This window comes from Typopeltis vanoorti, chromosome 18 (assembly GCF_054136105.1).
Source record: "Typopeltis vanoorti isolate ZY-2024b chromosome 18, IOZ_Tvanoo_1.0, whole genome shotgun sequence".
Lineage (NCBI taxonomy): Eukaryota > Metazoa > Arthropoda > Arachnida > Uropygi > Thelyphonidae > Typopeltis > Typopeltis vanoorti.
Window position 1 is genome coordinate 40,218,646 of NC_143566.1, and position 27,550 is coordinate 40,246,195.

Consider the following 27,550-nt stretch of genomic DNA (forward strand, 5'->3'; position numbering starts at 1 on the left):
ATTTCTCTCTGTGTGTGTGTGTGTGTGTGTGTGTGTGTGTGTGTGTGTGTGTGTGTGTGTGTGTGTACACTCCGGATGATGACTTTAATAGGAAGGTTGAAATGTTGGGAAATTAAAATAATTATTTCGAACACAGTTGTAGTCTCCATAATTTGTCTGAAATGAAATATCGAAATAGACAACAGATTTAGTAAATCTGGTATGGTAGTAAGTCAGCTGAATAAATTTATATGGAATAAGAAAGAAATTAGTCAAAACACTAAATTATCTGTATACAAAATGGTGAACCAATTTTAACTCATGGATCCAAGAGCTGGGTTAGAAATATGACCTCTGATATGAGAGTTCTGAGAAAGATTAGTGTAGATAGTTTTCGGTATTGAGACCACATATTAATATAAAGAGTTTATTGAAAATAAGTGATTAAAAAACCTGACAAGTTTCGTGCATCGTAAGACTTGCATCATCAGGGGTAATGGTACATAAGTTTTACACAACAGAAGCTTATTGACATTTAATTACACATTAGATGTGTTTAGTAACTTCACAACTGTTAAATAATTGAGAAACCAGAATACAAATGATATATTCGTTAGTGTATGTGTGCTGGAACATTGCTAGTTGTCACTTTCTTTGGTTCACTATATTTGGTTTTGCTATATCCTAGGTCCGTGGCAGTTAAATTTTTGAAGGCAGACCACATGATGTAAAATCAAGCCTTGATTTTTATTGCACTGTGTAGGGATCCTAAGCATTTGTGAGGCTTCTTTAAATTTTCTTGTGAAACAATTATTATCAACATATGACATGTTTGTCTGTGGCCAGAGTACTTGATGGCCAGTAGTAGTTGTGTGAAATGCTAAACCTGATTTGTGCTCCCTTCTTTTTCAACGTCTTTTACATGCTCAGACATGCGGATCTCTCCCGACCTTCGTCTGGCCTACATAACAAATGCACAAGAGCAATGAATCTCATAGACGCCTGGTTTTTTCATGGGGTGATGTGGTGGATGTAGGCATCTTGATATTTTTTGTAAAGGTAGAAATGCCACTTTTATGTTGTACTTGCGGATCATCATAGCCACTTTGTCCGTGACCTTTTTTTGATGTACGGCAGCATGATTGCATTCTTAAAATCTTGTTTAAGTAAAGATTAGTGTAGTCAACAGATGGAATCAGTGGCAGTATCACATCAAAAATTGAGGATATTAGGGAAGAACTTTCTGTTGTTAGCATTCAGGAATGCTAACAAAATGTTAGAGCTAAACTCAGGTGTTATGGTCACTTAAACAGAATGGGAGAGGAAATATTAGCAAAACAAGTGTTCCTTGCCAGTTTGGCAGGAAAAAGACCTAGAGGGAGGCCAAAGATCTAGATGGATTGATACAGTAAGAAGTGCCTTAAAAGACAGAAATATAAGTTCTGATAATAATAACAGATTAATTATTGATGGGAAGTTAGTAATGGTGTAACTTTTTCGTGTGGTACTATCATGATTAGCCTGTAACATAACATATATTCTCTAAGAGCACAAGCTCTTACTTGCTAGCAACTTTCTATATGCTTTCTTCTTTTCTTTCACTGCCTCTTTAACTTCCTGAGTCCACAATGAAGTTCTGATATTTCTATCTTTATAGACAACCTCACCAACATGCTTCTCTAGCTGAATCATCCAACGTTTTCTTTCATTTTTTTCTTCAATTATGTTTGTTTATTTCAGTGTACAGTTCACCTATGAAAGCTGCTCAACCTTGATTTGTTTTGAAACTTTCTTACACACTCTTCTTTTCAGTATGTCAAATCCTTTGTATATTCTTATGTCCAGAGCCATAGGAAAACATCGCTATCAACTATAACATAGTCAGTGAGACTTATTTCTTGCATCTTCTCTCCATGTGAATTTGTATGTTGGGACATGGTGTTATTAATAACTGATCTATGTCCTGAACAGAAATCCAGCAGGTATTTACCATTATTATTAGCTTTGTGCTTTTCTCCAAATTTTCCCAAAACATTTCTATATATGCTAATGATTTTCTAATCTGTTGTTTAGATCTCCAACAAGAACCAACTTTTTCCTTTTTCATTGAGCCAGCTGCCTTCTCTAATGCCTCAAAAAAATTTCTCCATTTCTTCCTTGGTAGAACCCTATGTGAGATCGTAAGCACAAATAAGTCTTATTGCCTAGTACCCCATTCTGTTATTTGCCCACAACCCTTGACTTGAATTTGCCTTGAAGATGATTAGCTTTGTATTTAGTTTTGAATACTATGGCTACTCTCACTTTTCCCTGATTGTTATTCCCAGAATAAAACGTTTTGTATTTGTCACTTAGAAAGATCTCGCCAGTTTTTGACTTCTTTGTTTCACTCATACCTATTATGTCGATCTGGTACTTATCCAATTCTTCTGCTAGTTCCATTTCCTTTCCATTGATGCTTCTTATGTTGATAGTACCAATCTTGAACTCTGTTAATGTTGAATTAGGACATGTTCTGGGATTTATTCCAGTAGGTAACTTTTCGCTGTTCGTCTTGGTTCATGATGAAAACAACGGGGCCTTATTTAACCAGGCATTACCCCAGCCAGCATGAAATTCTGTCATGCTATAACATCATTTTTTACATTGTGGTTGAAGCAGTAAGAATACAATTTGGTCAACTAATTCTCAAATTTTCAACTCATTCTCATTTGTTCATTATCCAGATAGATACCTATCAGGGTGCACCACAAGAAGATGAGGATTGGACATTAAGTCAGAAGACTCAGTTGGTTCTCTGCATGGTACAACAACCTTAGCTGTTGTACCACCTGTTATATCTACGATAACAATTATTAACCTAGTGGAAGGGGAACAGAGAGAGAAATCCTATTTGGCGATGAGGAAGGGAGCAGCAGTGACTGCTTCCTCTCTGAATATTTGCTTGCATGTTCAGAATGATGAATCTCACAAATTACATTTGAGAATTTAAGAAATGAAGAAATAGTCGAAGGCTTGCCAGCTGCTCAGAAATTTCTCTTTCACAGCATAATATGTGCTCTTTAAAACAGAAATTTCTGAAGTGATTGATGGCTTGGCTTACAAAGTTATATCCTAATTAATTAGTATATAAAACATTTATTGGCATCTCTTTTTAAGATAATGAAAAAAGATCACGATATATATATGAAGTCTCTTCAGAAAGTAATGGAACTTAATTCATTTAAAATATATATAAAAACTTATGAGCTATAGGAACATATTGGCTTCAAAATATTTTCCTCCTGTCTCAGTACACTGTTTACAGCATTTTCCCACTTTTAGAAGAATCTCTGGAACTGTTCTAAAGGAATGGCTTTGAGCTGCTTGATATTTTCCCAAAAGTTGAGTCATTAGATTGTAGGTGCAGGATGTTGATGGTCATCTAGAGTGAGAGTTATCTTCAGTCGAAGTTCGACCATTTTTAAACCCTTCAAACTACTCAAATGTCTTTGAACAGCTTTAGGCATTATTCCTAAAAGCTGTTTTAAGCATTTGATAAGTTTCTGTGGCTTTTTCTTTCTTTTTTTTTTTTTAAACTAAACTTTGATACAGACACACATTCTTTATGAATTTCTGATATTGGGACACTCAGAAAGAAAACTTGTTCATTCATCAAAGCACTATGGGTGAATTATATGACATAATAACTTAGCTAAACATACACACATAAACCACGGTTAAATTTTTAATAAGTAAATATTTCGTCCTAAGTATCTTAGGACATCGTTAGTACAGTTATTTCTTACAATACTAGGAATAACATACAGTTAGGGCACATGCTTACAATGGAATCCCACTATGCATGCAGTAGCGTGTTATAGAATTAAATTAAAATGTCTGATAAAAGATAAATTAGATTCATTTTACGGTTATATGAATTGGTATCTAAAACAACAGTGGTATATCCCTTGTCAGCTCTCATGATGACTAGGTTTTTATTTCATTTTAAGGAGTTAAGAGTTTTCAATTTTGATGGTGTGATGTTCGTGTCTGAAGGTTTGGCATCATAGATTACTTTGGCTATTTCGAAATGAAGTCTATTGGCTTCCATATTGAATATGGAATACATTTAGGCGAAATGACAATCTTATGACCTCATACTAATACATTTATTTTATCTTCTGTTAACGGATGGCTAGATAAGTTGACAACCCATTTTCAGTTGGTAATTTTTCTTTTTCTTAGATCGTTCTAACAATGTAAGGTATTTTTTATGTCGATTAAGATTCCTTTTTTCAAATGTCAACAAGAGAAATACCACTGTTGTCTTAGATACCAATTCATATAACCGTAAAATGAATTTATTACTTAGAGATCGAAATACATACACCCAACTTGATTATGATCCTACAAAAAGACAGCTCAAGTTACTCGATGAAACCACTTCCTTAGATCAAAAACCATAAAAAAACTCAGAACATACCATCCTAGGTCTCCTAGAATATATGGTTCATCTAAGCTACACAAAAACAACATTCCACTCAGACCCATTGTGGATTCTGTTAGCAGCCCCACTTACAAATTATCAAGATTTTTGTCGAACCTTCTCCGTCCTGTCATAGGCCACTCAGCCTCATCAATTAAAAATTCCACAGAGTTTCACACAAAAATAAGATGTTTAACTGTCAGGTACTGACATACTAATTAGCTTCAACGTTGTCTCCCTCTTCACTAATATTCCCTACAAGGAAATAATAGACTTGCTAACTCAAAAATTTCTAACTGATATTGTGGAATTATTCAAATTTGTTATTACATCCAGATACTTCATGTCAAAAGAAAAAATTTACAAGCAAGAAAAAGGAACAGCAATGGGCTCTTGCTTATCACCAAACTTAGCCAACCTTTTTCTGGAACACCCTGAAGAAAAAACTTTTTAACGTTGTTAACTCAAAAATTTGGCTATGATATGTTAATGACGTCTTTATCTGGAGTCATTCTGAACAAGAACTATACCTGTTTCTAGATGAGATCAACATTCTTCATTCTCGCATCAAATTCACACTAGAAAAAGAATCTTTACAAGGTATCGCCTTTCTGTGTTTACACATTCAACAAAAACAAGATGGTTCCATCTCCACTTCTATCACAAGCCGACATTTTCAGCTCATCTGCCCACCATCCATCTCAAAAATATGACATCACTAAATCATTAGTAGCCACACCACACAGATTTTGCTCCTCCAAAGAATCTTTAAACTAAGAATTAGAAATCATCAAAAATACACGGGTACTAAATGGATACAATCCAAAAACAACTCAAAAAATCATCAGTCACTTCCCCCTGCACATCAACTTAGACAAGATCAAGCCTGTAGGATTCCCATACCATATGTCAAAGGCATCTCCAAACGCCTGTCAAAAATTATGAAGAAATACAAACTTGTTGCTACCTACAAGCCAATCAACCAGATCTATAATTTGCTACCTTCTCCTGAAGACAAACTCTCACCTTTGATGCTACCTGGCATTTATGAAGTTCTATGTTCCTGTAAGATGTCTTACTACAGACAGACAGGAAGATCTATTAGTAAACGCATCTCCGAACATCAAGACCATATCCGTCTTATCCGCACAAATCTGGCCTCGCACCCCACTGAGTTGAAAACCCAAACCAATAGGATCCAATGGAAAAACACCAGACTTCTACACAGATCCTTATATAAACATGAGCGTTTATTTATATAAAGAAAGTGCTGAAGCTACATCACAGACTCAATTTAAACCATAATGATGTTCTTACTATCCCTAAAGTATTTGAAATTGTCATCCTTAATTGTGTAAAATAAATTTATGTATGTTATTTTATTTTAATTTAATCTAATTTATTTATTTTTTATCAGATATATTTTAATTTAATTCTATAACACACTATTGCATGCATAGTGGGACTAGTGGGAATCCATTGTAAGCATGCACCCTAATTGTATGTTATTCCTAGTATTGTTTGAAATAACCGTACCGACTATGTCCTAAGATACTTAGGATGAAATGTTTAATTATGAATACTCCACAGGTTTCATTATATAATACAATAACTTAGGTCTTGTTTCATCATGTCAAGATGAGTGTAAGCATATCTGATTACAAAGCATACTAGTCTGCCCGTTTTCTTAAAAAAAAAAAAGAATCAGCTAACGCCTTTTTATTCCCGTATATAGGGAGTAGGCGAGGTCATTTAGCCCTATCTAACTTTTGGAGACTGAGTGGGCAGTTCAATCTCCATTGGTACCCAATCAGAAGGGAAAAAAAAAAACAGCTAACGCCTTTTTATTCCCTTATATAGGGAGTAGGCGAGGCCATTTAGCCCTATCTAACTTTTGGAGACTAAGTGGGCAGTTCAATCTTCATTGGTACCCAATCAGAGATAGCTGGCCCAAGGCTATCACTAATTAAGCGGCACGCAGTGAAGAGAGACGGCTCAACTTTATTATAATAATTGTCACAGTTAATTTTTGAACAGACCTCATGTATATAGTAATCTGCCATTTATCCAACATTGAAAACAGCAGCACTTTAAGTAACTGACCCTTGCATGTCAGCCAGCTTTTAGTACAGTGCCATTTAATTGTACTTCAAATATCCAACCCTTCAATTATCAGAATAGCAAATTGTCTTCTCACAATGCTTGGGTAAGCTGTGTATTACTGTAATCTGTTTATATTTTGAGATATGCAAGCACTTTATTTCAAATTAATTGTTAATTTTTCTGTAGAAACATTAACAAGGAAGTTTCTCAATATATGCAAAATTATATATATATATATATATATGATTTTATTGTTTATTGATATTTTGATGACATTATAGGAAATCGATGTTACTCTCCTCTACAGGTCACTTTCCTGCAATTTCTGATGACCTGGTGAACTCTTATCACTTGTTGTTATGTTGCATAGATCTTGTTTATGGTAATGCACTTTTATCTGAACGACGGGATTTGTTAAACCCAAGATTTGCAGGTTAGTCCAATTGTGATATCAGATTTGCAGGTGCGTTTGCTTTAGATATAGCTTACTAATACTTGTTTCCTTTACCTACTTGTAAAATAAGTACGATTGCCGAATCACTTGGAGTTTCTGAATCGTTGTAGGTCTATTGACCTTATTCCTCAATTTGCTAAAGGGGGGGGGGGACCCTAAACGTATGCCACCACACAATTTGAGGGCTAGTAGTTCTCTAGTTACTCTTCAGCATATTGTAAAATTCTCACATAACCATAAATTATTTATTTTAATAGAATAAGTTTTATGTTCTAAATAAGTAAAGTAAATAAAGAAGTTCTAAAATTTTCATTAACAACAAGAATTTATTACTCATTAAAATATGTAAAATGCACCTACTAGTTTCATTGCCTAAAATAGAACTTGTGGCTTCTTCAGAACTTAAACATCAAAAATATAAATACATAACTACAAAGTTGACTAAACACTAAAACCCATTACAAGACAAAAAAAATTCATGCAATGAATAAACGTAAAATCGCGTGGCATGCATTAACTGACTGCAGTTAATGACAGAAGGTGACTGTAGGCAAAGTTGAAATCTCTGATGTTAAAAGATTTAATAAGCAATTTCCATGTGTCACTTAACGGCAGTCCTTGATTTTTATTCAGTGATCTGCATGAGTGTTTAAAAGATTTCCTGTAAAGTCTGGAATTAAAAGTCTTTTCTGCATAAGGCTTGGTTGAAAAGTTCCAGTCAACTGTATGGTTGGTATTATTAGTATGGTATGCCAGACCAAATTTATCTTTTCTTTCTTTCTTTGTGTTCCTTCTTTCTCATCTCAAATTTGTCTGTTGTATGTAAGCTAAACCACAAGAGCCTGAGATTTATAACTCAGGCTATTTCTAGCAGAATGTGCTATCTTCAGGAGAACTCAAGAGGCTGCTAATGAGTTGGTTTAAAAATTGCTCTGATGTTGTGATTTTTGTAAAGAGATACTTTTAATTGATAGACTGCCACTATATAGAATTGTGTTTGAGTCTCTATGTTGAATATTGTTTATTTGAGAGTGCAGTAGGATTCAAAAATAAAATCCTGTCAACTATTTTTTTGGAATAGCCATTGAGCACAAAAAAAAAAAAGTCTGAAGTTCTGTCTTGAGTTGATTTGATCGTGATTTTGTATAATAGAAACAGCTAGATTCTTTTGGGTATGGATTGTGACTAATTTTTGAGAGGGATGGTTAAGGGTTGAGGCATGAGGATAATGTCCTGTATGTCTTGGTTTGTGATACACTTCGAAAGTAATACCATTTTAAAGATTTTTAGTTATGAGAATCAAGTAAAGGTAGCTTTCCAACTTTTTCAAGTTCTAATATAAATATAATAGTTTAACTGTCACCTTATGTGGTAAAGTATTCCTCTGGAATGCTTTATCTCCAATCAGGAGTATATATATCAATCCTGAGGTGGAAAATGCCATCAAAAACCTAAAATGTAAGAAGACTGTTGGAGTATATGATATTCAACCAGAAATGTTCAAATATGGAAGTATAAAAGTTTTGCATTGGCTACACTACATAATCAGAAGATCTGGTTAGATGATCAAATTCCAGATGATTAGAGTAGAGCTGCTATAGTGCCTATCTATAAAAAGGGAAATAAAACCAATATGAGAATTGCAGAGGACTACTGAGTGTTACTGATGAGATTTATTCAAGTATACTTGAAAAAAAGTTAAGAAAAATTGTGGAAGTGAAGCTTGAGATTTTCACTTTAGGACAGAAAAATTGAGATATTTTGGCACTATAGCAAGGATCTGTATTTAAGTTTTGGAATGAGGAAAAGTCATATGACTGTGCCTGGACTAAAGCTGTTCAAAAGGCTGCAGTTATGCCATAGATGGGACATATCAAGCAGCACATATTCTATATGAATTATAACTTATCAGTTATAATTGACGAAGGTATGGGAAGATAGTTTGCTGTTAAATCACAAGGGTTTATGTTATCTGCACTGTTATTCATCTATATGGATCGCATTATGAAGAAAAGTGTCATTAGACCTGATATCAGAATCTTAGCTCTTTATACAGATAGTGTTATACTCTTTAATAAGTCCAGTACAAGTGAGCAGGATTCCCCAACTAAATTGAATAACTACTGTGTTATAAATTTGGTATGAGAATTAACAATAAAGAGACAAATATTATGAAAACAGACAACAGAATTAGTGAAGTTGGTGTTGTAGTGAGTTAACTGAATCAATTTATATGGAATTGAGAAAAATTAGTTTAAATACTAAGCTATAAGACAGTGTTCGAACCACTTTTAATTTATGGATCTGAGAGCTGGGTTAAAAAACAAACACCTGATCAAAGACTGGAGACCAGATATGAGAGTTCTGCCTATTAACAAACAACAAGAAAAGTAACAAATACTTGGTTTAATGCATATAAAAGATGTATATGGAAAAATCCAGGTTATAACAAAAGACATTAATCTAATGTTAGTTCTGATCATTGTCTAGTTAATATGAAACCATGCTACACCTTAAAAAGAAGAAAAGGAAATGAAGCAGAAATGAAACACGGAAATCAAATCCTCAGGCTAAATTATATAAGAAGTGGATTCCAAGAACAACTGAAAAACAAACTGCCAAGAGGAAACAAGATAGTAGAAACCACTGGAGGTTAGTTTTTAAGGGAATCAGTTATTACAATTTTCCCTCTAAATCACGAACAAATGCATAAATCATGTCTTCTGAGCGACAATTGGGCTGATCTTGGTGGGGGTTGAAAAATAAATAAATAAATAGCATACTTTACATTTATAAATTCCCAGAAGCGTAAAAAAAAAAATGAAATTGCATAGTTTTGATTCAGCTGAAAATATAATTCTACATACAATACATAATCTCAGTTTCATCTAATGCATTTAGCTCAATAACTTAATCTTTCTGTGCCTTTTATTTTCTTAGTATCATTGTCTTGCACCAATCTTTTGTAGCATATGTTTTAGCATTTTTGCAGATCCAGACTTAAATCACACACACACTACTAGTCTGCTACTGTGTTAATACTGTGATAACAAAAATCCACTTTTTTAGTTTGTCATCTTTGACAGTGAGTAGGAGACTGAACCTTTTGTACATGTGTTGGATGGCTACTGCCCAGCTGCACATGTGCAGCTTAGTGGAGGCATTGATTACAGCTGCTAAATGTGGCATTGGATGCAAAGGAAAAACCAAGTAAACTTTGGATTTTCAAAGTACTAGACAGTATAAAGGAGTGTGAAGGGAAAATAGAAATAATATGAAAATGGCAAAGAAGAAATAAATTGAAATTGAAATTCACAAGTGCATGGAGGTTTGTTGTCTTGACACAAAAACTTAATTATTACACAAAGGAATCAAATGAATACAAACATAATGATGATCTGAAACTAATTGAATAACGGAGTTTCATTAGACAGTGGAAGGAATACATAAGAGCTCTGAGGAGAAAGATGGGATTTTATAAAATGCAGAGGAATGTATTAGTGACCCAACACAGACACTCAAGATGAATTCTTACCAGAAATGACCAAAGAGGAGTTTTTGATGGTATGTTGAAATCTCTTCCAAACATATGCACTAAGGATAGATGGAATCCTAATTGAATAATTAAAAGGTGGAGAAGATGATTCTTAGACTACAGAAACTTTTGATTATAATTAATGGAAGACAGTTGGCTGCAAGATTATTATTATATGGGTACCTCTGGAGTCTGAAGACTCATTGCCAGAGACCCAAACTATCCACACAATCTATGATACCGTTCCTCAAACCCATTAACAGACTAAACACTCACATCTGACTCTGGCAACCCATCCCATTCATTCACAACTCTCCAAGCAAAAAATCTAGTCTTCACACCCTTGCTAACCACACCTTTATTCAACTTCTAGGGATGGCCTTTGTTCTGGCTCCCTCCAGCCAAGTGCTGCAACATTTTCCCCTGCATCAATCCTATAAGACACTTTAAGCAACTTAAATGTTTCGATCATTTTTTATCAACCCCCTCATTTTTTATCAACCAACTTCTGCCATTCACATACCTTCAATTTATCTTCATAGGGAACATTTCACTGACCATCTTGGTCACATTCTTCTGAATCTTCTCCATCACTTTCTCATTCCCAAGAAACCCAGGAGACCAGATTTGAATACAGTAATCCAGATGTTCGTATCAAGGCCTTATTAGGAGGAATAACAACTTCCTTATCTCTACTTGTTTGTGTGTTCTTCAATGGCCAAGTAATCTCACCTTAGCAATATGTCCTCTAAACTTTAACTCTGTCTTCCACCACTCCTAAATCTCTAACTTCATCTATTTCCTGGGGTACAGTGCCATCAATGTGATACATAGCTTGTAATCTGTTTATCCCAAAATACTTAACTTGATGTTTCTCCACATTATACTGACACTCATTATGTAACTTTTTTCTTGACCACTTGTATTAGAAACTATAACTCATTTTTTAGGAATGTTAATCAAGTGAGTAATATATATGATCCGACTAGTTTCATCGATTTTTGCTATCGGCATCTTCAGGGATACAATTGGTAAGCGATATGAAGGTAACAGACTAGGTTTTAACTGACAGTTCTAATTCATAATTCTAATTCTAATTCATGGGACTTGTTCCTAAGAAACATCACTACGTTGTTCAATCATTGTTTAACTTCGAACTATTTTGTTTGGCAAAAAACCATCTACAAACAACTTACTGGATTAGCCATGGGTAGCCCTTTCTCTCCTTCTTGTGCTGACTTATTCATAGAAGTCCTAGAAGATAAAATCTTATCTCAAATTACCCCAACATCTACAACTTAGTACAGATATGTAGATGACATCTTTATCATTTGGAATCATAAGAAAGAACTAATGGAATATTTCAACAAAATTGATGGTTTCCACCATACTATCAAATTCACATCAGAAATTGAAAAAGATGAAAAACTTCCATTCCTAGACATCCTAATATAGAAACAAACATAACAGTATCAACCTGTCTGTGTATAGAAAACTTACGAATACTGGACGTTACCTCCATTTCAACTCGTCACATCATATATCCCAGAAACTTAGCATTTTCCATATGCTTAAGAAAAGGGCTATACAGTATACCACAAACCAAGATGACTTTCAAGAAGAATTAACTACAATATCCAGAGAGCTATCCTTAAATGGTTATCCTAAAAGAATCATCAACAAGATTCTCTTTCCAGATATACCACAAAGACAACGTGATGACACACAATACATCAGCACTGTAACTATTCCATTTGTTAGCACCATTTCCAAAAAATTGGCTATCCTTCTAAAACCACACAAGATTAGAGTAACATTCAAGCCAGTCAACACTATTCGGAAATTTTTAAGATCACCGAAAGACCCTCTCTGTTCTACAAGTACTCTGGAATATACAATATGCCTTGTTCCGGTGGTGTTAGTTACATTGGTCAGACCTCTAGAAGCTTCGAAACGAGACAGAAGGAACACATAGGCTTTGTTAGAAACAACAGACAAGATATTTCAGGCCTTTCTTCCCATTTCGCCACTACCAACCATCTTATTGAGTGGGATAAGAGTTATATGCTCTATGTAGAAGAGAACTACCATTCCAGAACCTTCAAGGAAGCTACTATAGTCACCCGTTCAACAGGAAACCTAAATAAGAATCAAGGTCTAATCCTACCTGATATTTGGAAAACTTTAATTAGATCACTAAACACTAAAGAAATGAACTTTCACGCCAATTACATTATGTCTCTCAACCGATAAATCATGTACCCGCGACATGCGTATTGTCTCACGCACAATACTAATTTTGTATGAATTAGAACTGTCAGTTAAAACCCAGTCTGTTACTTTCATATCACTTACCAATTGTATCCCTGAAGATGCTGATAGCAAAAATCGGTGAAATTAGTCGGATAATAAATATTACTCACTTGACTAACATTCCTAAAAAATGAGTTATAGTTTCTGACACTCATTATCTTTTCCCCATACTGGCAGCCTGTCTAAATCGTCCTGCAAGCTCTCTGCAGATTAACTATTATTCTACCTAATTTTGCATCATCAGCAAACAACTGAATATTTCCTTTCAAGTTATTTCTGATATCATTTATGTACAAATTAAACAGCAGTGGTCCCAGTACTGAACCTTGAGGCACACTGTTGGATTCTGATTATATAGAGATTGAAGTAATTATTATTTGTTTCAGAATCCAACATGATCTTCCATCACATAGGCAAAACTTGTAAATATTATTTAATGTAAATCACTTATTTTACAATTAAATATTCATATAACTACCTTAATTTTGTCTAATATTAAATTAATTAATCAAAGATATATGTATTAATAATGAAAATACTGTATTAAATATTATTAAGTTATTTTATTTATTACTATGTTAATATTATAGAATTTGTACTTGATAATTTTAACTGCATATTAATTGAAATGTAAATATTCTCTATTTATTTCTGTTATAGAAGTTTAGAGTTATGCAAAAGCTCAATTTTATTATTTTATTTGTTGTCATGGAGACGCATGAAGAAGCGAGCGCGAGTGGAACAGAGCGTGAGCTAGGACAAGGATAATAAAAAAAATTATATAGAGGTAACAAGAGAGAGTTGGAACGGAAATTTTGAAGTGAAAGGAAGCAAGGGTATAAACTAGAGAGGTGGAAGTAAATAAAAAGTTCTCAAGGGCAGAAGTTAAAGGGGATAATAATTATAAGCGAAAAAAGACGAAGTGAATTTTATAGTTAGCTGAAAGTAAAGTCAGCAATGATAATTAAAGGAATTTAATGCCGCAATCAGATAATATGAAGAAACTGGACGTTCAGTGCAGAATTCTGATTAAACCCAGTTAATCTAGAATTGCGACTTAATTCTAAATCGCCCTAAGCAGAACTGCACAGTGTTTAATTATTTAATGAGTGGTAACAAGGATAATCAAAGTACCTTACAGTTGATATCCATAGTCGTGAAGCGTGATTAATAGTGTTTTAGTTATAACTGCGGAGAAGTCTTATAAATGTGTTCTTAAGTGCAACAAATATATTTTGAAAGTTATTCGCAACGTAATTGATGTACTAGGAACTGTTTCTGGTAAGCACTAACATATTGATCATTTTCAATGTATGAAGAATTGAATGTTAGTTACGCTACGTTTAACCTAACTTTAACTGTGGAATTTCTTTGCAAATGAGAATTTGAAAATAAGAATTGTTGAGAGATATTTACAGCAATTAGTGCCTGCGGTGTTCTTTAAGCATATAGCATAGCTGAGAACTGTGTGGAAACCATTCAGATGGGAAGTTCTATTGTATTTAATTAAGTGTAGGAATTTTGTGACTCAGAAACTGAGAAAGTGTATGTAATCTTTGGAAGATTGAACTAATGTGATTGACTTGACCTAATATTTAACTTTATTCTATTGTTTAAAATTAGAGGTAGAATTTATGTATGTGTCATATAGCTTATATTAAATGTTTTATTTTGTTAATCTAATTATTGTGTTTGCCTGAATTCCTTTTTATTGCACCGTTCATAAAAATTCGAATCTTGTGGGAATCCCAAGGGGAAAATAAAATACCTCGGCCAGAATGAATGAGGAGACTGCTAACTAACTATGAATTGATCCTGCTATTTTATATAGACTAATCTAAGGATAGAGTGGCGCAGCATAATAGAAATTTCTCTACCCTTGGATTGGTGATCAATTTACAATTAGTTGTTTTTTTTTATGAAAGTGACTTGTAACAAGATGGCGGATTCGAACATGAAGAAGAGAACGTCACGACAACACCACTAGTCATGTTTTCGCCTAGATTCTGACCCACATATACCACTTTTTAATATCTGTCCAGCAACCACCCTCTTATCCACTTAACCAGTGTCATATCCATTCTCATTTGTGCAGAATTCCATGTGGTATTCTATCAAATGCCTTTGCAAAATCTAGCAGAATAATTGCATAGCATTTCCTTTATCCATCTCTGCTGTTACTCTATTATAAAAAGATAGTACATTAGTAAGGCATGACCGACCCTTCACAAAGCCAGTTTCCCCTCATACAGTATCATAGTTTTATCCAGCCATTCTTGAATTCTCTTTTTCACCAATTTTTCTAGTACTTTTACCACTATGCCTGAGATTAGTCTATAATTTGTTACTGTAGTCTTAGAATCTCCCTAGTGCAAAGGAATTATTTTGCCCTATTTCCACTCCCTTGGAACTCTACCAGAGTTGAGACTTAAAGAACCTAGTCAGAGGCATTGTCAGTTCCCTTGTACATTCTCATAAAACAACAGCTGATATCCCAACTAATCCCACAGCTGTATCCATTTTGAGATTCTGCAATATCCTAAGAACCTCTAATTCATTCACCTGTTCCCACATTAGTATCTGTTACATATGTTAAAGCAGTAATGTTACTAGGATGACATACCCTTGCTAATTGGTCACTCAGTAACTCAACTATATTATCTGCTTCAGTCTCTTAGTGACCATCACTCATTAAGGTTAATCTTCCATACCCATTCTTCCTTTACTTGCCACATAACGAAAGAACTCTTTGGGATTTCCTTTCTTTGGCCTGTTTGGCTAGATTCTTCTCATAATCCGATTTTGCCTTCCTTGTCATGCTGGTAAGGAAGGCAAAGAAGCCTTGTACTGTTCATGAGTTTGCTGCTCACTTTTCTCTTTATATGCCTTCCACAGCATTTTCTTCTTTTGCAGCTGGTGCTTAATGATATAATTCATCCATCTAATTCCACCTGATTAACCCTCCTTAGGTATACAATTTAATATTGCATCCTCTAGATGACCCTTAACTATCTCCCATGCACTACTAACATCTTTACCCTGCATGTTTTATGCCATGGTATAGATTTAAGCTTCCTACTGAGCTTGTAATCACCTGCCTTGTAGTCCACATATACTCCTTGTTGACAGAATATTCCTCATGTTTCACGCTCAACCACGTCAAGGCTGCATGGTCAATTCACCAATCAGAGGCAATGTGGTCACCTTGGTTAAGGATAGCTCTTCTGATCCCTTGATCAGGTCCAGTACTCTTGTACCTCTAGTCTCCTCCAAATGCTGCAGTGATTATTATTATCTGAGAACTCCAGGGAGTTAAGGACTCATCGAGGGAAGCTATAAATTACCCAAAGCATCTGTCATACCTTCCCTTAAATTCATTCACACTAGATGCAATCACTACCCCTAAAGGCAAACTATTCCACTCACTGACTACTATGTGAGAGGAAAACCTAGCTCTTATCGCTTTCTTGACTGTGAACAAACTTCCATGGATGCCGCTGTGTTCTCTCCATATAATGAAAAATTTCATCAGATGCTATCCTATAATGCCCATTCAAAAGTTTATATCACTCCTTTTTCTTCAGAGTCTGTAATCCACATACTTGCAATCTGTCCTCATAATCTAAATCCCATAATCCACATAATATTTGAAACACTTTTTATTTATGCCCTATCCACAGCTTTATCCCTTTGAAGTCTGGTAGACCAAATCTGTGCACAATAATCCACGTGTGATCTTATTAAAACCTTATAAAGAGGCAAAATGACTTCCTTATCCTTACATGTTAAGGTTCACTTCAACATTGCAAGTTATCCTCTGAGTTGTATTTGCAACTTTTGCTACCAACCTTTGAACTTCAAATTCCTATCCATTATTATGCCAAGATCTCTTGTCTCCTCAATTTCTTGTAGCATAACACCACTAATATAATATGCCACTTGAACTCTAATCACACCAAAGTGCATAACTTTACACTTACTAACATTAAACTGACAGCCATTTTCATTTGCCCAGATTTCCAGTCTCTTCAAATCATTTTGTAATTACTGAATATCAGTAGCATCCCTGATTGCCCTGCTTGATGTCATTAATGTATAGATTGAACAATAATGGTCCAAGGACTGAATCCTGAGGTATACCACTGGTTACCTTGAATCTGGCAGATTCACACCCACTGTATACCACTTTTTGATATGTGTCAACCATCCCCTGATCTAAGTCAATAGATAATATTCCAATCCCATATTCTCCAGTTTATGCAACAGCCTATCGTGTGGTATCCTATCAAATGCCTTAGAAAAATCCAACATTATCATAGTGTATCCATTCCCTTTATCCAACTCTACTGTAACATTGTTATAAAATATGAGCAAATTGCTAAAACATGACCTTCCTTTAGTAAACCCATGCTGTTCCCTGCAGAGTATAGAATGCTTATCTACCCATTTCTGTGTGCAAGTTCTCACCAACTTCCCTAAAATCTTCACTACCACACCAGAAATACTGATAGGTCGGTTGTTAGACACCAATTTTTGCACCACTTTTACAATGGAACTATCATATATTCCTTCCATTCCTGTGGTATCATTCATGAGCTGAGTCTCAAGTTATACAAACATGTGAAAGGTCTACCAATCCAATTTGGCTGAACATTCCTTTAGCAAACAGGCTGATATTTTTCTGTCACTGTTGACAAATTCTTATCCGCAATATGCAACAAATCTTTAACCTCATTTTCACACACCTCTAACTCTTCTTCCAATGTAGCAGTAGCACTGTGCACCATGGTTTATATATATCTTAGTAAAGTGAGCACTTATTAATACAACAATCTCATTAGCTTCTGACACTCGAGTACCATCTGCATTCAATAAGGTTATTCTTTCACATTCATTCTTTCATTTTGCTTGCAACATAATAAACTCCTTATGAATTGTAATAATAATAATAATCACTCAACCTCTACTCATACTAATTTGCCAATGCCTGTCTTCCAGATCATCCATGGAACTTCCTAGCCTGTAGCAACAAGCAACTGTATATTTTGTCTTACTGGCCTTAATCTCACACCAGACTGCTTCAAATGGACAGCCACCCTTTCCCCTATCTCTTATTCTTTTTGTTTGCAGTTCATCCTATCATCAGCAGTACCTCCCCCTCCCCATCTTTTCTGTCTTCCTTGAAAATACTAAACCATTCTCATTCTATCCTTGTAACTACATCATAAGCTGTTAACCAAGTCTTACTAATTCATATAACATATAAGGTGAGGTCGCACTAACCAATGCCATAAACTCCTCCTCCTTGATAATTTTGGCATTAGTATATAGAATTTGCAGCATCCCTTTAGGCTCTACCTACTTTTACTTTCTGAATTGACTATCCTATTTCTAATCATCATTTCTAATAATCCATTTCCTAAGGAAGTTGCGATCTTTCAGGGGTATTATTGTCATTATGCCTTATGCTTCCAAAAATACTATTGAAAATAAAGAACAGAATTGATGTTGTTATTGAAAAGTATATTAACAGTTTAGGTTTTGAAGCGGGTGGGGGGAGCAATAGCATCTTTTGGAATATTGGGACAGTTCGTATCAGCAAAAATCTGCACATTTTTGTTGACTTTTAAAAGGCATTTGACATAATATACCATTGAGGAGAATAATAGTATTAATCAGAATGAAGGAAAAATTAATAGATCCTGTTAGAAAACAGATTCCCAAAAGAAACCTCTTCTACCAAAGGCAAAATGCATTGGTTTTTTTTTTTTGGTTTTTTTTTAGCCAAAGACTTTGTAAACATCTGGAAAGGCATCGGGTATGGTTGTCTGATTATTACCACTCATACTTTTTGCAGATGACATAATAGAAATAATGTTTAGGAAAGAAAGAAACGAGGATAAATACCAGATTTAAGATAAACTATATAAAATTTTCAAATTTTATATAGTTTATCTTAAATCTAATTATTGGCAGAAATGAAATTCAAGAAATTGCAAATTCTGGTATTTAGAAGCCTTTTCACAGAATAACTTAGTTCTGGGGGGGGGGATGAAATCGAGAATAACTGGATAAATCGGTATTCATTGCTAAGAAGAGCTTTTACTACTATATCAAATATAAACAGATCCTTAAGGAGGAGAATGGTAAACTTGTCTGTGTGGTACTATATCTGTGGTGTGGGCTTTAGAAATGTGGATGCTGAAGAAACGTGAGAATTGGAAGTTTTCAAGATATGCTGCAGGAGAAGGAAAAGTTGAGCTGGATGGAGGAAAATAAGTTTTAGAAAGAAAAGGAAAGAAAAATTCTCACAATATTTCGATGAAAAGATTGAAATGGTTGTGACATCACCTCAGACATGACTGCTTGCATGTTTTGACAGGTATCAAAGGAAAACAGCCACAATTTCCGCAACAAATACCCACAACAGCCACACATTCACCACAATTCCCGTATAGATTATACGGGAATTGTGGTGAATGAAGTGGAGGTGAGTAGTCTATTGCATAACCTCAATGTCAATACATCTGTGGGGTTGGATGGTATACCAGCTCGTGTAGTATGAGAAGCAGCTAATGAATTGTCAGTACCCTTGACCATTTTGTTTAATTTGAGTCTTGGGTCTGGGTTAGTCCCAAGCGGGTGGAAGGAGGGGAAAATAGTTCCACTGCATAAAGGTGGTTCCAAGACCGCTGTTGTAAATTACCGACCGATTAGCATATCAGGAATCATTGTCAAGGTCTTAGAGAAATTAGTCAAGAAAAGAATACAGGATTGGATAGATGAAAATGGGATATTGTATGGGGGACAACATGGTTTTGTGAAGGGTAGATCATGCTTCAGTAACTTGCTCATGCTTTATAACACAGTGACAGCTGAACTGGATAGGGGTAATGGGTTTACAGTGATACTACTGGACCTTGCCAAGGCCTTTGACAGGATACCACATGGAACCCTAATCAGTAAACTGGAGCAGATGGGGATAGATATAGGGTTGGTAAGATGGATAGGAGGGTGGTTGAAGGAGAGATATCAGAGAGTGGTTTATTCAGGAGTGGAGTCAAAAAGACGTCTTGTGACTAGTGGAGTGCCGCAGGGCTCTGTTCTTGGACCACTGCTTTTCAATTTGTTCATCAATGATATTGGAAAGGATTTGAGAGGACGTGTTCACTTGTTTGCTGATGATGCAAAGTTGGGTAGAGCAATTGTGAGTGCACAGGATGTCAAAATTTTACAGGATGATTTGGATAGTTTGGGGGACTGGACTAGGAAAAATGGATGTCAGTTTAATGTGGCAAAGTGTAAGGTTATGCACTTTGGGGTGAAAAGAATAGCAGCAGTATATCGCATAGGTGGAACCGTACTCCAGGAGATTGATGAGGCCAGGTATTTGGGAGTGCTGGTGGATAGGGAGTTGAAGTTTAGGGGGCATATTGCAAAAGTAACTAAAACAGCTCACCAAATCACTTGGCTTATGAAAAATACTTTAACATGCACAGAGATGTTCCTCTGTATCGAGCCTTGATAAGACCCCATCTGGACTTCTGTGCCCAGTTATGGGCACCAGGGTTTCTTCGTGATGGGGAGGAAGTGTAGAGGGTCCAGAGACGAGTGACCAAGATGATAGCAGGTCTGTGGAATGAACCTTATGAGAATAGGTTGAGGATTTGTGGGTTGCAGAAATTGGACGATAGGCGAAGGAGGGGTGATATGATTGAGACATTCAAATTACTGAAGGGTTTTTATAAGATTGATCCAGAAGATATTTTTGAAAATATGACTGGTGGTGGGAGGACTAGGGACCATGCATGGAAGCTGGGCAAGAGTGTGGTTGATAAGGGTGTTAGAGCTAGGTTTTTTACTTGGAGAGTGGTGAATGAGTGGAATAAGCTTCCAGAGTCTGTTGTGGGTGCTACGACCGTGAATGAGTTCAAGGCAAGATATGATAGATACTGTGTGAATGTTGAATAGTTGTTCCAGACATGATGTTAGGGCCTCCCTCGATGAGTCTGTCGACTCCTTGGAGTTTCCCGGAACAGTAATAATAAAAAAAATAAAAAAACTGAAAGAAATAACATGTAGATGCCAAAGTAAACCTTTATCCATCAATTGCAAAATGGCCACTTTACCTAATGCTGCCATTTAGTCCTCCACAGATTCATTTTGGATTTCTTCACTCATTTATTTCTATCACTTCAATCAAAATTAGTTTCTCTATTATAGTACAAATTACTGAAATTAAATTATTAAGTGTATAGTAATGCATGTGTAGCATATATTCACTATTATAAACTAAAACAAGTATAATGAGCAGAATTAATTATCACAAACTGTTGGTGATGCTGTGTACATTTTGGCAACAAGTAAACTGTGATTTGTTTTTAAATCTTAGGATTGCCAAGCAATTTTGATAACAAGGATTATAAGCCTCCATATGACCCCCCCTGTATAATTGATTTCTTGTGTAAAAGCCATCAGGGTATAGCCGTAGAAGCTAAAGGAATCAAGGAACATTGGTGGAAACCACATATACGCAGGATGATGGAGAAGAAGGTAAGTGATTTGTTGAAACTGGAAATATCCTAAGTGTTTTTATGTTTTTTTAAAATTTTTTTTTAATATAAATCAGCATATTTTCTAGTTACTAACAATAATTACTAGTTTCAATATGCATCATATTGTCAGTTTTTGCATATTTTTAAAATTTTGTTTCAGTCCCATTCACAAAAAGTAAGGAGAGCTGTAGTACCTTTTAATTCTTTGGATGAAATAGCTGCCAGATAGTCATGAAACATTGCTCTGTTATACCGAACATGGTACTTCTAGCCACTTCAGGCTTCCATTAAGTATGGTGTGGGCCACATTTATTGGTGACCTGAAGTGGGCTCTACTATTTTCTTGCTTAGTGTTGCCTCCAGTGGTTAGTTGGCAAAGAAAATCCAACACCTAAGATGTTTAGAAATCATTGTCACATAGGGATATGAAACCACAGCAAGTTGAGTAAAGAGTTGTGATGTGCCACAACAAGTTAAGTGAAGAGTTGTGATGTATTTGTAGTTGTGATCTATTTGCTCAACTAAGCTTTTTGAAAATTTAAAGCAGGGTTTGATAATACAGGCTCAGGAAGATCATGCAACTCCAAGAATCCTGAAAATTTGTTTGGTTTGTCAAAAAAAAACAACCTATAATTTTATCACCTTTTCCCTACAATTTTATGTGGGAGGATTGCTTTTAAACTGTTTATATTTCATTACTGTAGATAAAGAAAGCTTCCTTTTTTTAATACTGCTGCTCATTTTGACATGAAATTCTAATGAGTGCCTGCATTTGAAATTATTATAATAAAACAAACCTCCGTGGAGTCAAAGATTCTTCATTACGATATTCACGTAAACATTAACATATCATCAATCTCCTAATATGTATCCAGAATGGAGTGTTCGGGTTACCATGACAGCACTATGTGATTGAATTTACATTATTATTAATCCCCTATCGACAATTTTCCTCCAAATCAGTCTGTTACTTGTGAGAATTCCAATATTGTCATATCTAACATTTCATGTTTCTAAGGGACTTTTAACTGAATCAATTCACCTAGACCTTGGGCTTCCTCGGAGTCTTTCTCTTGGCATCAAACACCTGTTTTTCTAATCTTTCCATTCAATTTAAGTGGCTGTACCACCTTAGATTAGTATTTTTTTTATTAATTTTTGAATGCTAATAATATCAAGTTTCTTTCTAATATCTTCATTTTTAATATGATTGTGGCATTGATGCTGTCTGTTCACTCCCCTAATTTTTCCCAGAACCCTCATATCTTTCTAGTCTATGATCAAGTGCTTTATTTTTCACCCAACCCTCAGATCCATAACTTAAAACTGGTTTGAACACTGTCTTGTATACTGCTAGGTTAGTGTTTTGCCTAATTTCTCTCTTATTCCATATAAATTTATTCAGCTGGCTATCCACCTTACCAGCTTTGCTTATTCTGTTGTCTATTTCCAGATTTAACCTGCCATTTTCACTAAAAACTTGGCCTGAATAGCTTTAATATTTTACATGTTCTATAGGATCACCACTCAGAATACAGCTGAAGTTTCTATGTTCTGCTTATTTTCATAATTTTGGTCTTTTTATTGATCATTTTCGTGCCAAATTTGTTGCAGCTGTTATTCAATTTAGTTAAAGAATCCTGGAGACTTGCACTAGATGTGATTAGGAGTACAGCATCATCTGTATAAAGCAGAGAGCTAAGGTTGACATCTCCAATTCTAATACAGTGGGTGATCAGTTAACGAACAGTTCGGACAACGAACGCTTTCGCGAAAGATTTTTATGTTCGGATAACGAACACCTCACAGAACAAACACAAGAAGAAGCGACACTCTGTGTAAGATTTGTAGAACTGTATTTTACTGCCATCTATGAATGGTTTCTGGAACGAGACTTTGACAGTTGTGTACATAACCTTTTTGTGCACTAGTTGATTTCTGTTCTTTGAATTTTTGTAAGTGCCCTTCTGAATTTTTTATTTAAAAAAAACTGATAATATTATGCAGCCTAAAAAGAGTGGAGTGTCAAGAACTGTGCTTACCATAGAAACCAAGCAAGAGATAATAGCCAAGGTATAGATTGTGCAGAAGATGTGTGATGTTACTAGGCAGTATGGCTTGAACAGGTCTACAGTAGGCACAAGCTCAGCTAAGAAAGATATAATCAAGAAGACTCGAGCAGCTAAAGGAGTAACGAAAATCACATCTGAGAAACAATGATGTGCCATCTGTGAAAAAATGGAGAGATTGCTTTTAGTTTGGATAAAAGAAAGGGAAATGAAAAGAGTTGTAACTAGTATGACTATCATTCAAGAGAAGGCTAGAGAAAGTTTTGAAGAACTGAAGAAACAAACTCCACATTCGTCACATGAGGAGATAGAATTCAAGGCTTCCACTGGATGGTTTGCAAAGTTTAGAAGAAGATATGGCATTAAACATGTGGTAATGCACGGTGAGTCTGCTAGTGCAGATAAAGGAGAAGCTGAGAAGTTCTGTCTCAAATTTCAAGAATTCATTAAAAAAAAGGATATTGTCCACAACAAATTTTCAGTGATGAAACTGGTTTATTTTGGAAGCGCATGCTGAGCCGTACCTACATCACGAAAGATGAGAAAAATATTCCTGGGCATAAACTCATGAAAGACCAATTGACGCTACTTTTGGGAGCTAACGCTAGTGGTGATATGAAGCTTAAACCGCTTCTTGTCTATCACTCTGAGAACCCTAGAGCAGCGCTTCCCAAACTGTGGGCTGCGGCCCCCTTGGGGGCTGTAGGTTTTGTTGAGGGGGGCCGTGAAATAATGAAAACACATTTAAAATGTTTTAAGACTAAGTATATTTTTTTTATTTTAAAAGAAACGTATTTAACTTTTATTATTTCTTTTTTGTTATTTTTTATATTTTAATGGAAAAATTCACACATTGGTGTTGGTTCACAAGCTTTGCTTCCTGCGTATTTCGGCGCTTAACGAATATTAGTAAATATTGCTTATTCATATGTTTCATTTCAAAGCAGTGGTTAATTGTATTTACTTCGAATGTTCTCCAGGGAAGTTCCAAATCTTTCTGTCCCTTTCATAATGTGTTCGTAATCAGGGACTGTTGATATTGACTTTATATACATATCGAAACTCGTTTTATATTATCACTGTCATCCAAGCTAGCTTTCTGTTACCAATAAAAGTTTCGCATATACTTCACACATGAAAAAAAGCTTAAACAAGTTCATGTGGGGATATAGTAACTCGCTTGCAGTGGTAAACAACACGCCCTCCCTAAGAGCCACTATACTGCAGAGGCAATAAAAATAAGTACTTTTATTATGCCAGTGAATAAGGTATGAGGAGTCCGTGTAATATATTTCTCAACAAATAGTGCAATTAGAGACAACTGGGATAAAAACACACTAATTAATGAATCACATGTCCCCTCATACAGAAACTATGCTGTATAGACTGAAACAAAACCCTATGTTGCATGGGCAAACATAGTATCTAACTAAAAACTATTGTTATTAATTAGATGTGTGCGAGTTCGATTTCCCAAGGCAGCAATAAAATTCAACCGAACGTGTTAAAATTCGTAAAAGTGTTAAAACTAAGTAATATATATATATATATATATATATATATATATATTAAATGTTATGGCAGTTTCACATATGGAATTCGGTTGAAGAGAGTTAGCATTTCAACTCAATTGTCAGCTATGCTTTTATCTTTCAGTTGCGCGATCTTTTGTTAATACCGCACCAGTCATATGCACGTTTTAATAAACAGACTGCCTTTGCTGTCTGTTTCGCGTTAGGCTTAATTACCGTAAAAGGAGAAATGTCACAAAAGTGAAAAATGTTCCTGGTCCGGGGATTCCCATATTCAGGTAATATTCACTAATTTCATGTTATCAGTCTGTGGTGTGCCAGTATCGGTAAATGGTGATATTATTTGATCTATTCTACGTTAAAAAACTTAACCCTGAGATGGATAAGTGGTTGATAAAAAATAAAAAAAAAATCCCGCGAACAATCAGAAGAAGCAGAAACAGACTAAAAAAAAAAAGGACAGTATTTCATATTTTACCAGAACAGACCGTATCGTCTTCAGAACCAAACGGTAAGAGGCAAAAAATGTAATATATGGATTTGATTTTTGCAATATTCGCTGTGTATGTTTTGTATTGAATATAAATACAATAAATATAATAATAATATATCTCTATTACGATTTTGTTTCGAGGGGGGGGCGTGAAATATTTTAATTTTTGCAAAGGGGGCCCTGACATCCAGAAGTTTGTGAAGCACTGCCCTAGAGCATTCATCAAAAATTCCATAATTAAAGAAAGATTGCCAGTGATGTGGAGATCGAATGAAAGGGCATGGGGCACAGGTTCTTTTCAATAAAGTTTGTGCCCCAAGCATCAAGGATTGCCTTCAGACCAATGAATTGCCATTGAAAGCACTGTTGCTATTGGACAATGCACCAGGACACCCAAAAGACCTTGAAGATAATTTGCTGGAAGACTTTCCCTGGCTGACAGTTCAGTTTCTGCCTCCAAATACCACTTCGTTGATTCAGCCAATCGATCAGGAGGTTATTGTGGGTTTCAAGAAATTGTACACTCGCGTGCTGTTTCGTCGCCGTTTTGAAGCATGCCAGTTCTCCTCAACAATGACATTAAAAACATTTTGGAAAGAAAAATTTGATATTCTTGAAGCTATCCAGACACACATATGTATTATTCAGGGGGACAGAGATGGTGTCCCTGAAATTATGGATAAAATTGTGACAACTGCTAGAGATCTGGAATTTGAGATGAATGAAGATGACATTGAAGGGCTCATAATGGAACATGAAAATGATCTAACTCCAAGAACTCTTTAATGAAGAACACCAAAAAACTCGGCGAGATGTGTTTTCTTCTGAAGAAGAGGAAGACGAAAGAGGACCAATGCCGACATCTGCTATTAAAGATCTTTGAAGAAGTGGGAGGATGTCAGAACAACGGTCTTAGAATGGCACCCAAATCAGGTTGGGGTCAATAGGCTTGGGGATCTCTACAACGACAATGCTATTAATCATGTCTGAAAAATCCTGAAGAGAGAAAAGCAACTGACATTGGACAGATTCTTTAACGCCCCACAAATGGGGAAAAAAAAAACATGACCGATGAAAATGTATGTATGTATTATTGTTATTATAAATAAACGTAGTAAGAAATTGTATAATTTATTATTATTTTTTCTTTTTGGGTCTCCAGAATGAATTAATCAAATTCCCATAAAAATCTATGGTAAATCGACGATCGGTTAACGAACAATTTGGGTAGTGAACATCGTCTTTGAACGGATTATGTTCGTTAACCGATCATCCTCTGTATCAGGCTTGAAGCCACTTTCTTTCATAATGTGCATCCTTGTCTTACCCATGATTTATATCAAACTATCTTCCTGTATTTCCTTCTATTCTAATTGCTGACTGACAACTTAAATATAGACTATGTATTGCTCTGTATAATGTTTCATTCAGCCTATATAATTGTAGTGTTTTGAAAAGCTTTTCATATGCCTTTCCCAGATCTACAAAACTTAAGTACAGATTCTTGTAATATTCCTACGATTTCTCAACTGTTTATCTTAAATTGAAAATCTGATCTTGACAACCTCTATTTGACCTGAACTCAACTTGTTCTTCTCGAAGTATCTCTTCCAATATTTCTCAACCTCTTTTATGCTTGCATAAATTTTACCTCGAACACTGAGTAGAGAAATTGCTCTGTAATTCTTGCATTCAGTTTTATTCCTTTTTTTCATAGATGGGTACTAAGAGAGCTCTGTTTGCCCTTCTGACCAGGTCCTCTGAATTATGCAGTGTAGTCACTCCAAAACTTTTATACCCATACTTAAGCATTTCTGGTCAAATATAATGTACTCCAGCTGCCTTTCCATATTTCAAGTTTTTGACAGCTTTAATATTAATATTTAACATTGACATTAATATATCAACACTATTTTTTTTATTAAAGTAATAACTTGTTCTCAGAATTTTGTGCTTCTTACTTAAAAGGATTATCAGCACAAAAGTATTAACACTTTAAGGTTCCGAGGAGTGACAGTACCTGTTATGTATGGAACCACTAGTTATTTT

General features: G+C 35.2%; 1 protein-coding gene across 3 annotated transcripts in view; it reads left to right on the forward strand.

The window, feature by feature from the left end:
* Positions 1-27,550, forward strand: part of LOC150096609 (retinoblastoma-like protein 1) — a 488,590-nt gene that overhangs the window by 121,396 nt on the left and 339,644 nt on the right. For all 3 annotated transcript variants that reach the window (XM_090408756.1, XM_090408757.1, XM_090408758.1), the window contains exons 5-6: positions 6,858-6,983; positions 21,245-21,405. In XM_090408756.1, coding sequence (XP_090264882.1) covers positions 6,858-6,983; positions 21,245-21,405 — 287 coding nt within the window. The remainder of the gene's footprint in view (positions 1-6,857; positions 6,984-21,244; positions 21,406-27,550) is intronic.